General features: G+C 33.4%; 4 protein-coding genes across 5 annotated transcripts; 2 read left to right on the top strand and 2 right to left on the bottom strand.

Annotated features, from left to right (window-relative positions):
- The first annotated feature begins 668 nt into the window (after nt 1–668).
- Nucleotides 669–7,391, top strand: LOC116345091. Of its 2 annotated transcripts, none has more exons than XM_031774143.1 (5): nt 669–780; nt 5,831–5,958; nt 6,068–6,206; nt 6,731–7,061; nt 7,134–7,391. In XM_031774143.1, the coding sequence occupies exons 1-5, from the start codon at nt 684–686 to the stop codon at nt 7,303–7,305; spliced, it is 867 nt and encodes a 288-aa protein (XP_031630003.1). In that variant the 5' UTR covers nt 669–683; the 3' UTR covers nt 7,306–7,391. The 2 variants fall into 2 exon arrangements, with proteins under 2 accessions (XP_031630003.1, XP_031630002.1); XM_031774142.1 differs by having other exon boundaries at nt 6,632–7,061; nt 7,134–7,379.
- Nucleotides 7,360–9,407, bottom strand: LOC116345088 (phenoloxidase-activating factor 2-like). The gene is made up of 7 exons (XM_031774140.1): nt 9,181–9,407; nt 8,979–9,093; nt 8,677–8,885; nt 8,350–8,606; nt 7,993–8,226; nt 7,717–7,912; nt 7,360–7,641 (listed from the first exon to the last, which is right to left on the bottom strand). Exons 2-7 carry the CDS (start codon nt 9,088–9,090, stop codon nt 7,480–7,482), a joined length of 1,170 nt encoding a protein of 389 aa, XP_031630000.1. The 5' UTR covers nt 9,091–9,093; nt 9,181–9,407; the 3' UTR covers nt 7,360–7,479.
- A 2,350-nt stretch (nt 9,408–11,757) lies between these two features.
- LOC116345067 lies at nt 11,758–13,573 on the top strand. The gene is made up of 3 exons (XM_031774113.1): nt 11,758–11,960; nt 12,040–13,276; nt 13,484–13,573. The coding sequence occupies exons 1-3, from the start codon at nt 11,929–11,931 to the stop codon at nt 13,571–13,573; spliced, it is 1,359 nt and encodes a 452-aa protein (XP_031629973.1). The 5' UTR covers nt 11,758–11,928.
- Nucleotides 13,574–13,734: 161 nt separating this feature from the next.
- Nucleotides 13,735–15,337, bottom strand: LOC116345227. The gene is made up of 4 exons (XM_031774431.1): nt 15,096–15,337; nt 14,712–14,971; nt 14,368–14,625; nt 13,735–13,984 (listed from the first exon to the last, which is right to left on the bottom strand). The coding sequence occupies exons 1-4, from the start codon at nt 15,230–15,232 to the stop codon at nt 13,815–13,817; spliced, it is 825 nt and encodes a 274-aa protein (XP_031630291.1). The 5' UTR covers nt 15,233–15,337; the 3' UTR covers nt 13,735–13,814.
- Nucleotides 15,338–17,043: the final 1,706 nt, after the last annotated feature.

Below are 17,043 nucleotides of genomic sequence, written 5' to 3'. Positions count from 1 at the left end.
CCTCGGTGTGTTTGAGAAAAAGTGCCATTAAGTAAAACAATATCAGTGACCACATGCTTGGCGTTAGCATCGTTAAGAATGATCGATGTAAACAAAGCAAGAAGAAAAGAGAAAGAGATGAAAGCGAAAAGAGAAAGAAATGGCCTTCAAAAAACCGAAAAAAGTAGATTTGATTATAAGTCATGTGACTGTGAGTAAAGTAATGCTCTTGTCATTCGACGCCGGTGCATCGTACACAACATAGATTCTTTTCAAAAAAAAAACATGTTGATAAATTACACAAATCATATCTTTATTTATGATGAAATCTTTGTTAAATAAATAATGCGACTTAATTTTTGTGGAAGTTTTTTTTCTCAATAAATATAATCTTCTTGAAATGAAGTTGTGCTATTTTGACGTTGAAGCGTCAAAATATTCTGATTTGCATCACTGTTCACTTTTTCGCCATAATTTGTATATCGATAGTTTCGTGCGAGTAAACAAAAAATAAAAATCGCTCCAATCATGAGGTATGCATATAACAAGTATTCATTGCTATCTAATTCGAATGGGTGCCATTCGGTGATGGCAATCACAATTAAATTCCCAAAAGCATCTGAAAAAAAAAATTATATTTATTTAAAAATAAACAAAAAAATTAAAGAAAAAGAAGTTTACTATTGCAGAACCATGCGGCTGTCATGACGGATCGCATGCTTGGCGGCGATTGTATGAATGCAAAATTTAATCCAGGGATTGAGAGCCACACTTCGCCAAACATCAATAAAATAAATTGCGGTAATTGCCAGAATATTGACAGTTGATCACTGTGTGTTGCCGTACGATATTCAATAAAAAATTCCAAAATTGCTGCACAAGCGAATGAAAGAGCAGCGCTAATGCCTCCCATTGCAATGCTCTCTAAAGGTGTAATTTTAAGTCGTAATACTGGAACGATGAGCTTCTCCCAGAACGGTATTAACAGTAGAAGCAGTAATGGGGCTACTGCTTTTGCTTGATCTGGTTCAATAGAAAAGCCATAGACCACTCTATTCAATTTCTCAGACTGGAATGTCCAATTTGAATCGATTTGTGTGTACAGTGCCCAATACATTGGCAATGGTATAAATAGTTTTAACACCTGCAAAAAAAAAAAATCACCAGATATTTTAATATCAAAATGTTGAATGAGGTCCGTTATCCACTTGCCTTCCAAACGACGCACACATCTTGCACAAAATTTGCTGAATAGTTTTTCATCGAACCATCAAACCAGTCATGATTTCGTATATTTCTTAGCTTGTATTTGATGCCAGTGCATGTGCAAGCAATGACTTTAAACAAAATATTACTTTTTGGTGCTGCCACATTTTCGTCTTTATACATGAACATTCCCAACAAAAAGACGACTTTGTAAAAAAATATAAAAAATGTGATTATTTGATGAAAAATAAAAGATCGGTAAAAACCAAATTTACCCCAAGCGGCCACAAAAATCACTGCAAGCGCACCAAACACAGCGGTATAACATTCTTTTTCATCAAAGCAATGAACATATTTTCGAATTTCTGGCGGTATAACTTTCGACAACAATATTCCAAACGTATAAACAAAATAGTAATGAGAAAAGTATCGATCTAAACATTTCGATTGTTCAGGCAACTCAAACTGTGAACCGCCCAACGATGTGACACAAGCTCGCATACTTCCATTCCCGATTCCGATTAATATCAACGAAAAAATCACCAACGGTCTGAAGATAAAGAAAAAGATAATTGATTCTAATGTCAAAATAATGTGAAAGTAAAAAACGCTTACAGAATTGGAACGGATGCATGTGAAAAAGGTAATGTTAATATTATTATACCAATCCAACCAAAGGCATAAATAAAGAACATGTAGAATATTGTTTTTACGTTGCCCAAGTAGTTGTCGGCTAGTATTGCGCCAAAAATCGGACAAAATTGGCCGAAAAAATTGAAAATATGAAAATATGTTGTGGATGAATCCTGACTTAAGCCAAGCGAATCACTTAAATACATCCCGAGTATGGCTGTGTGAAATGTGAATTGAAAAGAGTTTAGAATTTTTAATTATTAGTTGATGGAAAACTACATACTTCTTACACCATTTGCGGCAAACGCTTCAAAAAACTTAGATAATAACACAAAGAACACCGCTTTTGGATATGGCAAATCACTTCGTTCACATCTGTTCGTCTGAAATATATTTCGTCAAAATCTTCGCGATTTATGGGAATTTTTGCTATTCATTTACCATTTCGGCAGCTGGTATTGTTAATGTAGAATCATAATCAACGCCCAAACGATCTTCTTTTAACAATGGAACAACTGAAAAATAATGCAAAAAAATCTATTTATTACATTATGAGAAACATGAACACTATTAAACACTAAAAAAACAGTCTGAATAATTGAATTCTGCAACTAGATTTAAATCGTTTACTTTCGAGCGGTTTTCTCTGCATCTTCTATGATATGTCGATCTCTCCTAAATTCCTTATTTAAGTCGAAAAAAACTGCTGCTTTTTCGTATGAATGACTTCAGATGCTCCTCTCGATTCATTAAATTGTTGTGGTGAATGTAAACGTCTTGTTAGAGTAACAGCTTGCATATGCGAAGAATATTGATTATCAACTTGTAAATATACGTTGTTGTTTAATCTTAACAATGTTTTATTTCACTAAGAAGGCAATATGTTGCTTCATGAAATTGTCGATGTTTGCTTTTTAAAATTTCAATCCTTTTAAAGCCTTGCTTTTTATGTATTACAACTCAATACAAAGTTGTAAATCTCTGTTGAGACTGAATCTAGAACTGATTCACGAAAAGTGCGCAAAGCATGGCCAAATAGAAAAAAATGATTAAGTTGATTAAAATTGTAATCATATGACTCTTGAGTCATATGACTGCCAAGTACAGTGATGCAAAATTCATTCAATAATACGGCTATCAAACGATACGCTCAGACTGGGATGCATGTCGTGACACATATTATTTACGTTTTTTTGTGACGAAAAACAATATCGAACCCACAACTATAAAAAGAAATGGATCATTTTTTCGGTTTTTTTCCCAAAAAAAGATGTAACATTTCCAATTCGATTTGATACCAATGATTTTAATGAGAAACTTATTTTTTCAAAATGAGTAGCATAAAAGGCGGGAGAGCAAAGGCCACCGACGCATTGCATATCACGTGAGCTGAATGGGGAACAAAATGAACATCAATAAAACAATGATAATTTTGCATCGTTCAGCCAACGGATATTTCGCGATTTCAATTTTTCTTTCAAACAGACAATCGACTCGATTGCCATTCTAATTGTTTTATTGACCGACTTACGTATTTTAGTAGATTGTTTTGCTTTCTTCGCAAAGCTATAGAATTAATATATATAGAAATTTTGCGGCAGTTCAATAACGAGAAGTCCGAATTGACGAAAAAAAAGTTAGAGAATGAAGGCAAAAGAAATAAATTAACGGAAGAATAATTATGCGAAAATTTGTGATCGAAATTCGAGGGAAAAAACACTTAAACTTAATTGTCACCGGAAGAGAGAGACCTAGAATATGGAAAACGGTAAAATGACAACGTAAAAAATACGATCAAAAATTCTCTAAGTATGGCTTCATATTCAATGAACCGATAATGATTTTTTCTAACGTGTGGCGTTTATCGTGTTACATTTTAACATCATTACTCCAAAAACGGCGTACCGCAATTGCACTACATGATTTTTCATTTCCATTTATTTATTTTTCTTTATATTTGCTTTGATTTTTATAAATATATCTTTTTCCTTTCGTTCCGTTTTAGCACCGTACTTCATCTTTTCGTTCGTGTTGTGTTTTTTTTCTCTTCTTTCTTCATTGGGCGTGTGATCTCGTGTCGCTAGTTTTTGGTGAAGAAAGTGAAAGTAGCGAGAAAAAAAAACGATATATAATTTTTTATTGCGTTTTTATTTTCGGACTCAACAAGTCAACAGTCACATTCAACTCTATTGAATAATTTGCTTCCGAGTAAGAAAAGTGCCAAATTTCGAAAAGCCAATTTCCAATTTTGCATGGTCACTATGCAAGAAAAGATGCGAGAGGCAAACGAAAGAAGAAGCAGACAAAAAAAACGATCTGTTTTCCGGATTAATTTCGCTTTTGTACACATAATTGTGTAGCAAATTAAGATACTTTTGAGCATTATTATTCCGGGACTGTCTAATTTGTTTGTTTGTTTTCATTCGGCTTTTAGACTATAACTTACATCGAATAAATAATTAAGTTTGTTTTCGTTGGTATTACATTTTTCCGCGATGCAGAAAAAAACGTTGAAATTTTGGAAACATTCTTCGCTGGCATTTCTTTCTGATGTGAAACAAAGGAGAGAGAGAAAAAAAACAAACGTTAAGTAAAACCGAGTAAAACAATAATTTCTCCGGCAAATAGCTATTTATAAAAGCACCTTCTTCTGCATTTTTGTTCATTATTCTCACTTTTTTTTTCAACACCATTATTGTTGCAGTGCGAATATGAGATACGAAAATAAAAAAAATGTTACGCTTAAGCCTATACCGTACCAATTTCAATTGTACTCCCGCTGCAATGAATGAATATATGAATACGTGTATGTGTGTGTGTATGTACAAGAAATTAAAAAATACGCAAGCAATTTCTATCATTAGTCATAAGGTTAAGATCATGTATTTAAGTGGTTTCGCTTGAGCTAATCGAGCAAGGTTTAAGTTATATCTGTTGTAGCTTCTTTAAGCTCGCAATGGGCTGCAAAAATGCGTGAATAGAAATGACGGCAAATGGAAATGTTCTTCAGCTCTTTAAAAAAACAACAATTTGAAATGGTAATTTTTTCTCGTCGGCTTTTGGGTATCTCTTTTCATCGCGAACGAGCCAAAGGCGCATTTTCAAACACGCGCGCTATGTGAAAACACGTCAAAACAATACCTCCGGTGTTGTTTTGTCGATAGCAAATGCATTTTCGTTCACATGTGCTCGCACTCATGCACGATTTATTCATTGTTTCTACACACAGAGAGACACACATACAAAAGATACAAATACTTTTTCTCCATTTGATTTTATGAGATTCAAAAAATACACGAAAAAAAAAACGACATCACCGCCATAACAACAAAAAGCATATACAACAACAACGCGAGCATTAATGCCAAACAATGTTGAAAAATCGACCAAGTCAGTAGAGAAATTTTTATTCAAGTGACGAAATTCAGAGACATAAACATTTCAAATACAAAAAAAGCAGCAGTAGCAGCAACACTAGAAGTGGCAACGGTAGCAATCGGTAATCGGCTGCACAATTGTTTTCATTTGCTGTGTGGCTTGGTTTGATTTTATTTCTCACTCTCGCTAATTGTCGTGCGTAGATTTGTGGTTTGGTGTCGATATATCGCGCGCTCATAACTCGTTCACCGAATTTCTGTAGCAGTGAACAGCTGATCACTTTCTTCTGCTTCATCATCGTCAAAAAATCTGTGGAGATCGCGAGACGATGAGCGCAAGCCGTCACAGTTTTGGTAAAGCAATCGTTCAAGTCACAACTGTGTTAACTTGTGTCTTGCTATTTGTATCGTTCGAAAATTGTGGTTTTCGTTGCTGTTAGGTGTGATACGGTTTAAAAGCGAACTATTTTTCGGGCAAAGAAAACGAAATTATGTGTGGATTTTATATTGAATAATAAAAGAAAAGAAAAATTCAATTTTGTTTGATTGCGCGCGTATGCAATAATATATTTCAAGATATCAAATCATGTTTTTGTGCGCTTTATTCGTGTTTACTTTCGGTTTGGGAGTTGTAGGTGGTGATCCAATTGTTTTGAATACAACTGTTGCTGCGACAAACATTGAATCGACCATTGGAACGCCAGCCATTCTCGTGGATCCAACATTGATATCCAGTCAAAATACCACCGATAGCCATTACGAAGTGAGTTTTTCATACATTTCAAACGTCGAACAACCAAAAACAAAAATGTGTTCAAAATTCATTAAAACCGAAAAAAAAAATATAAATAATAATTCATATATGTGTGTAGACCATTTTAAAGATAACACCATTCTCAAATTCAACGGCTGAACCGGAAGAAACGACAACTTACTTTGCGATTACCGATGAAGATATCGATTTAACGGAGCTCATTGAAAAAGCCCAACAAAATACAACAAATGCACCAGGTTTCACTTTTCTTCATCTCTTTATTTTGCCTCTATATTCATATTATCACTTGGTTTCAATAGAGTTGTGCGCGCACGCGCCTATTTGTTTATTCATCGATGACACCCAAAAATGTCATAATTTCTATTCATAAGCTAACCATTAAAAGAAACATAACACACTAGCATTAAATGCATAGAAACTGATAGTCTTTTTTTTTCAATTTGTATTTGCCATTTCTCTTTCATGCATTTCGGCGATCACATATTGATTGCATAAATTACTAAACACATTCATTTTTATCGCTTCGCTTAACGGTGCTAATTTAATAACAATACGTTGACTGAACGAAAATGAAAAAAAAAAAAAAAAATGAAATAAGTAAAAAAAGAACGAAAAAAAAAAAAATCGACTCTCACGCATTTGTATATATAAACACAAACAGGTAATAATGAGCACTACGATGAACTAAATATGTCAGCACAATCACGTCAAGCACTCCTTAAACAAGTTGGTCTGCCCGCTAATCTGTTTGCATCTTTAGCATCCGCATTTAGACGACCGTGTGAATGCCAAAAAGGCGTGTGTGGATGTTGTACGGGCATGCTATTCTCGGCGCTACGCCAATTGGGTTGCATGAACATCACATATCATCCGGATGATTTTTCATTCGAATTCAAAATGATCATGAACAATGCCGTTTTGTACAAGAATCGAGTGACCGGACGTAATCCGCCACCAGTTTGTGTGCGTATGCCACGTTTTTCATTCATTAAAGTGTGCGCCTCATTCTATGATCTTCATTTTATCGGACGAAATATGCATGTATGCATGGAAATGTCAGCATTCGTCCAAGAATCGGAAATATTCAATCGGTAGGCCAAGATGTTTGTATTATTATCTAAATTTCATTTGTTCAAGTTTATCATCTTTAAATTCTGCAATAGATCGTTTGATTGCATGCGAATTGGCGACAAAGGTGTAAAGATTGTTCGGCCAGAGGATTCGGCTTTCGTAAAACCAGGAACCGATGCTGAAATCGATACTGGCGGCTATGATGACGTTGAAGATTATGACGAGAATGCGGTCGTTCGACGAAGAAAAAATCTTCAATTCTAAACGATGTCGACTTCAACGATTCTATTTATTCATTTTAAATTTAAATTTTAATTGTTATTTCTTTGTTTCGTATTTATTTTATATATTTATTACAAATAAAACAATTTTTAAAAGGCAAAAAACGATTATTGTTCATCAAATGGTAGAAGTGGTGTGAAACAGTTTAAATGAAGCTTATGAAGACTGAATGCTGGACTGAATGAATGGTGTATATGTCTTGATATTGACATAGACGCCTGGTACGTTTGACGTGGCACAACCGATACCCCATGCAGATAAACCAGCCACAAAATTTTGCCCATTTAATTCGCATACCAAAGGAGAACCACCATCGCCCTGTCATTAAAAAAAATGTCATATTACTTAATAAAATAAAATCATTCATACATAACTCGAGGCGTTTATATTTACAGTACAAGCATCTTTCCCTTGTTCACCGCCGGCACAAATAAAACTATTTCCATCAAAAACAAATGCGCTTCCTAATCGCGTTGCTGCTAATGCACTTTGACACTTTGCTGCATCCAAAATCGGAACGTCAACTTCTTTTTGAATGGTTTGATAGACGCCGTTAAAATCATTTTTACCCCAACCACTGACCCAACATCTGAAAATGCGTCGTTTCCCAAAATGATTTATTATTTAAAAGGAAAAAAAAAAAATAATTTCAATTAAATTTTAGCTCACCGTGTGCCAACATATGATGAAATAGGTAAGCAAGCTGTTGTAATTGTGGGCAATTGACCCAATGGAACTGCAACGGTGAGTCGTAAGATGGCTACATCGTTCATCAAATTCGTTGGATTGAAACTGGGATGAACAAATATTTTGGACACCACAAATTCTTGAGCTGGCAATGGTTCAGTATCGCCGGCCGCATTCCATTCACCCATTCGTACACGCAATTGATTTGGAACCGCTCTAAAATTTTATAAACCATCGAATAAATTTCGCTTTTTCTTTGTTTGTTCTTTCCTTCGTTCCATAATTTTGTAATACGAAGAAATTGTTCATGTTTAAAATCGAAAAAAAACATGTACTCACGAATAATTGGCAACTTTATGAGCCACAGTAAGAACGTTGAGTGCATCAATTAGAACACCTGAACCTTGATAAACGTCGCCAGTGCCGAGCAAAACTGCTTGCCACGGATATTTGCCGTATTGTGCCTGGCCTGGTCCAGCCGCTGGACTACCAGCTACCGGCGGATATCTTACGCCACACCGATAGGGCCCGGAAAAACAACAACGTTGCAAACCAGCATAACATGGTGCCGTTGGAACAGCTGGACTTGGCGTGGGCTACCAAAAAAAGAAAAATAATGCAACTTCAATGTCTTGATGAAAAAATATTCAAATCAATTATTTTTACATTATTCACGATTCGAATATCAATAAGGCCGGATCCATCGACTGGTGTTGATGGCACGATTGTTCCAGTACATTGTCCTGTCGGTACACAAATACACGTTTGCACGGCACCTGCATATGTTGGTGGTGTAACCAATTGGCCTGGAACTACAGCTTGAAATGGATTGTAGATTGGAAATGCCGACAGCAATGGAAATCCAGAACGTGAAACTAGAGTCGAAAAAAGCACCAATATCACACATAAGAATAAACGAAAACGAGCCAATACTTGAATGTTTTAAAGAAGAAATGTCGATGACATACGTTGCGAACCATTCGCCATTACCGGTTCGGGAAAAACCATTTGCGCATTAACTATTGGCAACCAGCCATTTGATAACAATGAAAGCAGGAGTACATTTATGAATCGAAGCATTTTCTGTAATTCAAAATTTTACATCAATCAATAAAATTCTTTCAATCAAAATGAAATGTTCGTCATTCGATATGTTCACTTAATACTCACATCACAAGCAATTCGATTTGTTCGAATATATTAATATCGTCAGGTAAATAAACAAACGCGTACAATTGCGACGTATGAAAGAGACAATATTTACACCGAAACCAGTTTAAAAGATGTTTTTAAATTGATGAATTTTTGTTTTCGATCACTGGAAATATAAGATCCACTTATTTTCAATTTAATTCAACCAACAATTGCGAGTGCAAATTTTTTGAAGTCGATGTGTTCTGTTCTGATCAGTTGAAGTTCTAAGCGCAAACTAAGCTTTCATATCCGTTTGGCACAATTTAACACTTCGATTTGTACAGAGATCGTGTGAATGATTACAGAAGAAAACTGATAAAAAAAACTAAACAATTCGAATGAAAAATTAATGTGCCCAATTTGAAAATCTATTGCAAAATCTCAATGGTTTGCTCATCTCATTTATTCTGTGAATAGAAAAAAAAGGTAATTGATTCATATGCATCGTACACATTTAATTTGTACAGCGCGTGCGATAGAAAGCGAAAAAAAAAATGAGTATGAAAACAGAGCAAAAACCTAATCGTATAAAAGCCGTTCAATGAACAAAGTTATTTAATCATTAAATCATTAAGTGAATTAACCATATTTCATAATGTGTGCTTGCCCATCGTATGACGAATCATTTGTTGTTGCTATTTTGATCTATTTGTGTGCCAGTTCTATAGCTAATTGTGAATGTGAGTGCGTGCGTGAGCATGCTGGGGATTTCCAATAGATAAATCACATCATCAATTTTCACCATCGATTTTATCGTATTTGCGAATGTTAATACTTCATTTTGACACAAAAGATACAAATCATGACGCTTTTCCTGTTAGTATCTTGATTTAAAATGTACAACTACCATATTTACAAGCCAACTAATAAATCAGTGGAAATAAACAAAAAAAAATATATGAAAGCATGCAGCAAAAGAAAAATTGTTACACACAAGCAATACCGTGAACAATTGCGATTTATGTGTCATTGTCAAAGCGTTTAATGCTTGGCTCTTTTTTTTCTATTCACCTGGCAAATGCCACATTTCAAGCATATTGATTTTGTTACAATTTGGATAAACGATCTTTTCACAAAGCACACATTTTTATTATTTATTCGCTTCACAGACTATCTAGACTAGTTTGTCATAATGTAACCAACCAACAGTTGTACACGAATAATGTCATTTGGTTTTTCTTGTAAATTTGCGAATAATGTCATCCAGATTTTTCGGCAATACAATTCAAGTATCTATAACGCATTGGTATACTCATTCAATGGCGCATCATGTTTTGCACAAATTTTGCGCATTCAAAAAATGACCAAGTAAAAGTTTTTCAAACTCAAGTTCAAATCGATTTTACCGAATTGTTTTACACGACTTTGAAAATGTTCAAAGGTTGTAACCCTTCGTTTCTTTTTGTTATCGTACCTTTTTATGCATTTTATCGATACCATTGACCAACTTTATTTTTATGCTCTCTAAATATTCAATTTTAATGTAATTTTAAACGATTGAAAAATAAAATCATGAAAAAATGGCACATTTATTGCGTTGTCATTTTTCCAAAGATTTTTCACTTGAAACCGTTCGGAATCACGAAGAAAGAAATGTTTTCAAAATGATTTGGGTAAAATTTCGCATCCATATTTCAGATGGAGTTCATCAACATCTGAGTGTGTTGCTTATGCTTCAATTGTTTCCCTAATGAATCATCATCAGTAATGATTTATAGAAATATATTTACTAGAGATCTAGGTTTCCTTCAAATCATTTTACTCAATTCAATACTTTGTCTTCATTTTCTGAGCATTTGTGAGAGTCCATCGATCACGTGTACATCAAAACAATAATGCGTGTCTTCAAGCATAAACTTCAAATGAATCATTAAGAAATATAATGCAAAATAATGCAAGAAGAAAATCGAAAATATCGAACGATGTACAGCAAACGCTTTAGTTGTAGCTGGATATCGTTATGTTTTGGCAGTTTACAGTTTCTTGGCTATTCGTTATTTCATCGACAGAAAAAATAAATTAAAAAAAATCAACTTCACTTTCGAATCTATTGTAATAACGATGAAAAGAAAAATGCATCACTTAAATATCCAATACATTTTCATACATATATTGTCTTTAGTTCAACAAACTGAATATTTTACCAACACACATTTATACCGTGTTTCGAAACCGAAATGTTGTTATATTTGGTAAATGAAAATTAAATCTATTGACAATGGTGATAGGCGAGTTGGCTTTACAAAACAAAAGCATATTTTCTATATAAATTACTTTCTTTTTTTAAAACTTGAATAAGAATTATATTTCTGTCCCACATTTCTAAGATCTCAAGCACAAACTGGGCAATTTTTTTTTAGCAAAACAAAAAAATAAATAGAAAGATTATTGTTTAAGTTTTTTATGACCCGAATAGTTGACAAAGGGTTCATTACAATTTCCCGTGAATAATTCTTTTTGATAGCAAACATAACTACCTTCTAACAGAAACTTATTAGTGAATGACACCTGGACTCAATTTTAATGACATTTTGTCTTTCGGTTTCGGGAATTTTTCGGTTTCGTAGTGTTATTTCAGGTCATTTTGTGAAAACAAAAATACGTATACGAACAAGTCGATTCAATACGAGTCAGTCAGTTGTGTTTCAAGCGTGAAAGATTCATCAACAGCTTTTTCATTTACCATTTTCGAAATCATTTGAAAGTAAAACATCTCTAAAAAAAATGAAGACACGATCGAAGAAAAACAAAACAAGGTAAATTATTAACTTAACTTTTTGAGATGATAACATTTTGAAGATATTTAATTTAAATTTTATTTAAAATTTTTGATAGGTTACCAAAAAAGGGAGGTTCGAATATTGAAAAAATGTCAAATAAAAGGGTTCAACACCGAAATGAACAGCATCCCAAGCGTCGGAGAATTAACAATGAAGACACAACAAATAATGATAATAAAATGAGACTCATCAATTTGAATATTGATTGCCTCGAAAATATTTTCAAATATTTGGAGTTCCATGATCTTTTGAGTCTTGCCAATGCAAATAAGAAACTAAAACCAGCTATTGATTTGACATTTTCGCAAAATTATGGGAAATTACGTTTCAAAATTGCTGATTTGGAAGTTTTTACACCACGCGATGAATATGATGATCCTCTTTATTTTTTTCCAGATGGTAAGATATCTATTTTAAATATGATAATATCGCTCCGGTCACTTCGCTGTTTTGGACATTTAATTACTGATTTTGGTGTACACTATGACCATGGTTCAATATTTTATGATGAGGTTGACATAAGCGAGTCTGCAAAGCGACAGAAAGAAATGAATCGATACATTCACAAATATTTGTCAACAGAATCAGTGACCAAGCTGAAGTTTGGAGTTATCTCGAAGAAAGATTTCAAAATGATTACGGCAAAAAAAACATTTCCAAAAGTAAAAACCATTAAACTAAGCAGCGATGAGAATGTCGAATTGAAAGAGTTTGTTCGCTTGTTTCCGATGTTGACTAATTTGAAAGTGTATCCTGAACATTTGATAAGCCCTGGTTGTATCATACCTCAATTCCCTCAGTTGACAAGGCTGGAAATTAAAATGAATTATGAAAAAGTTAGAAGAAGTGGAAAGAATTCAATTGCAACTTTTTTACGTATGAATCCACAAATACAGAGTTTAGACATAAGTTTCAATGTTGATGGTTTTATTCTCAAAGCTATTGGTCAACAATTAAAACAACTTAACAGTTTGAGAATCTTTTTCTATTACATGGATCATGTTCAATTAAGTGATGATTACAAAAATGATATTATTCATCTGAGTACGAAAAATATTACATTTGAAACTTACGGCTCAAGAAAAAATCTACCGTCAATTCCGTTGTCATGTGAACAACTAGAAGTATTTTATTTGAAAACATCTTGTCATTTGAATTCCGAATTTATCGATTTTCTCTCAAGAAATTCAAGTATTACCGAATTGATTCTTGGCAGAACACATGTAAATGAAGGTGAACATTTTGATATGAAGCTGATGCTGAAAATTCCAGAAGTATTGCCATTGATAAAAGTAATAGACTTTGGACAATATTATAATTTCCCCATTGAACATGTCAACTGTTTTTTATCTAAATTCAACTCATTGAAATCGTTCACTTTAAAAGCCGGCTCAATATTTACGGTGAATCGACTAAAGACAATTTTACGTAAAGATTGGCAAATATTAAGAACCCAAGAAAATGGGTTTGGGTTTTACATAAAGATTGGCAAATATTAGGCATCCACGATTCGTGGACCACGAAGAGACGTGGTTAGGGTTTTACTACCAAATCTACGTAGAAATTACACGAAAAAATCAATGGAATAATAAATGTTTGCCAAAAAAATATTTTTTTTCGATGTCTGCATCGACAACCAATTGTATTCATTTAGTCTTAAGCTCCGCCAATAAAACTTGAAATTTAATAAATGCGTTTTTTTAGTATTATGAAGTTTTTTTTGTTTTGTAAATAAGCTAAGAAATAAATGTGCGGTAAAGTTTGCAAACATTTTTTAATACTTTTTTTCTAATATATTTAGTAGTTTAAGTAAATTGACTATGGAAAAAATTAACAACTATCTGTTTTGATGCATGTAATGTATGGTGGTGTTTTGCATTCGCATTTCAAGCATTTGTCTTCAGTTTTAATTTTTTCGCCATGCTTCAATGTAAGATCACCAAATTTACAGGTTGACTTTTCATCGGCAGCTGAACTTTCGATGGCATCGTCTTTTGAGGCTGTTTAGAAATAAAATCGAGATTTATTTTCTGTAAAATCTTTAAGATGAAAAGAAAGTATCTTGACTGACTAGCTATTCGCTCAATTTGAGGCCAAAAAGGCTGAGCCACTGAGTGAAGTTCAGAAGATTTTAGTCAATTTTTTTCCGTATTTTCAACTGTCTTTTCTGCTACTACATGGCATGCTTATATGAAACTCTCGGAGACTCCGTATAATGCACAAAAATATTGAAAAAAAAAATTGTTTACTAAAATGTATCCAAAAATAAATGAGACTTCGGATAAACTGAATTTCATGTCAAATCGTCTCACATTGAGGTTAGGTGTTTTTTGTGTGCATAGTCAGTCAAGATATTTTGGCACTGATATTGAAAAATACGTACGACACTTGTATTCAATTGGACAGCATGTGGGTGTTTTATAGTAAACCGGAATGCATCCCTCTTGTAATTGTTTAAGTTTAAGCTCAATGCCACAATCAATTTTGGCGCAATGTGGATTGTCGGCAATTGGAGTTTTGCTGTTAAAGTCTTCGGCACAAAGGCATTCATAGCATAAATCATCTGGATAAATGCGTTCACCAATGTGGTATGATTTTCCTCCAAATTCGCACTTGTGAATTGCGCCGATTTTGGCTTTATCTTTAAAAAAACGAAGATAAAAATGAATAAATTTATGACAATTTAAAAAAAAAAGTGAATTCAAACAAAAATAAAACATTTCTCACCGCAAACTTCACGACTACGACAACATTGTGTCAAATTATCATATTGCGATACGCAAGACCAGTCTCGGCCGCCCAAATCTTCTGGGCATTCAACATTGGCGCAATTAATGTAAGCAGTTTCATTACCATTTTGAACACATTTGCAAGCCGCTCTACAATTAGGCACAACACTTTCATCAATGTCGTCATTTACATTAAACGTTTTTCCCTTTAAATAGCACTTATCCGTTGAATAGGTCGTAAGATCTGGACACTCAAAACTTTGGATTAAAACAAATAAATGAAATTATAATGAAAAAAAAAATTAATTATATTTGATGTCTCTTAACTTCTTTATGAAAAAAAAACGGTTCATTAGCATTGCGATACACAAAAGCAGCTCACCTTGTTGGATTAGAGTTGTTAATTTTTGTGCAACCGATTTCTTCGTATAATTTTGGTAAATTTTCATCTGTACCAATAACTTGATCGCTCAACAATAAAACGAAACAACCGACGATCAACACTGTTTTTGAATTCATTGTGATGGCCACTGGTTGCTATTGAGTCACGCAATTTATAAACGAATGAAAGAGTAGATGTGTACAGTTTGTCAACTAATTCAACACTAAACGCTCCGTCTATGCGCAACGTGAATTTATTTTATTGATATTCACGCGACAACCAAACGCGAACGCTTTGTGTTTAATTGTATTGTATTATTTACATTTATGTATATCGTATATACTATTTCCTTTTCCTCTCGTCTTTTTTCGATTCAAAATAATTTATTGCATACGCTCTAGAATTTCACAGTTATCACAATTGTTAGTGTAAGCATAAAATTCAGTACAAGGATGACAGTTATCGCAAGACGTTTTTATTACAAAATATAACCATAACGCAGTGCTGATAGTGCGTGCTCGTATATTTTGGATAAAAAAAGTGATTGCTATCATGGAATACTTGACCTAATGAGAATCACAAGAAAAACACTTGAATTCAATGCATTTTTCTACTTTCTTTCTGCAACTGTCATTGTTTTTGCTTTTTCTCACTACCACTAAATTCAATCATTTTTCTCTTGAAGAGTTCCAAGGCCAAGCGATCACAAATACGTTAAAGACGATCTTGAGACCTTGCAATCGATTTTCAAACAAACAATCGATTCATAGAATTGAAATAGATTTCGGAGAACAACTCGATGTACAAATTGATTGTAATATAATTAGTGAATTTTGTTGTTTTCATTTTTTCATTCGGTCTCGTTCACTGAACGAAAGCAAATAATGTGTAGGAACTGTTGATCTTTCAATTTCAATGTTATGGAAAAAATAATTTTGTGTGTGTGTTCGTGTATAAATTTCATTCATCTTCGTGCGCCAAAATTCGTAGTGGGTCAAACCATTGTTTGCATACACGCATCAAATATTTGTCCATCAAAAAAGCGTACATAGTTTAACCTGTTGATACAAATAGTAAACATAGCCGCATCACAATGTAAAGTGGGAAAAACCGAAAATTGTTCAATGAAAAATATTGAAAACGATGACAGAAATGATAAAAAAAAAATTCATATTTACTCGTTTGTATACAATAATAATACTGTAATGTTTGCTCTTCAATCCAAATCGTACATGAATCATGTAAAATAATCGCGCCCGTGTGCTAATGTTACTTTAAGTTGAACGCGCTCGGAAATAAACTGAAATGTTTACGTGTTCATGGTGAATATTTAAAAAAAAAAAACAATACAATATAATAATGATGACAACTTCCTCATCTAATTGAGCAGCAATGCAACACGGCGCGTCGTAAATGTCAATCGGCGTGTTTTTTTAATGGATTCTAAATGAACAAATGTTTCGCTTTTGTTTTAGTGCTTAATCGTGTACGTGACCTTCTCAATATTTAAATGCGCATCGCCACACAAACGTGCAAGCAGTGAAATCAAATGGGTTTTTTTCATAACATTTTCGATATTAGATTTGTTGTGATCAAGACAAGAAACAGTTTATGATTTTATCAGAAGCAGACAAAAGGAACCCGATTTATTTTAGCATTTTTGGCATCTTTAATACATTAATGGAAAAAATTAAAATTTTATTGCCGAAATATGAAATAAAGAAACCGGTCATTGGTTTGATAATAATGAAATCACTTTTTTCGCTGCAATTATATCATTTATTAAAAATATAACGACGAATTCCGAGAGCTTGAGCTCATTTTTTGGTGATAGTGGTATTTTCATTAATGACGGAAACCATACAAGTCTCAGCATTGATAAGCAATGAATATTGCACAATAAAATGATAAAAAGGAGCAAAACTTTGTAATAAGTAATAAACGTTGT

This window comes from Contarinia nasturtii, unplaced genomic scaffold (assembly GCF_009176525.2).
Source record: "Contarinia nasturtii isolate CC-2019 unplaced genomic scaffold, AAFC_CNas_1.1 Cnas_scaffold_1240, whole genome shotgun sequence".
Classification (NCBI taxonomy): Eukaryota; Metazoa; Arthropoda; class Insecta; order Diptera; family Cecidomyiidae; genus Contarinia; species Contarinia nasturtii.
This window is presented reverse-complemented; position numbering and strand designations above follow the sequence as displayed.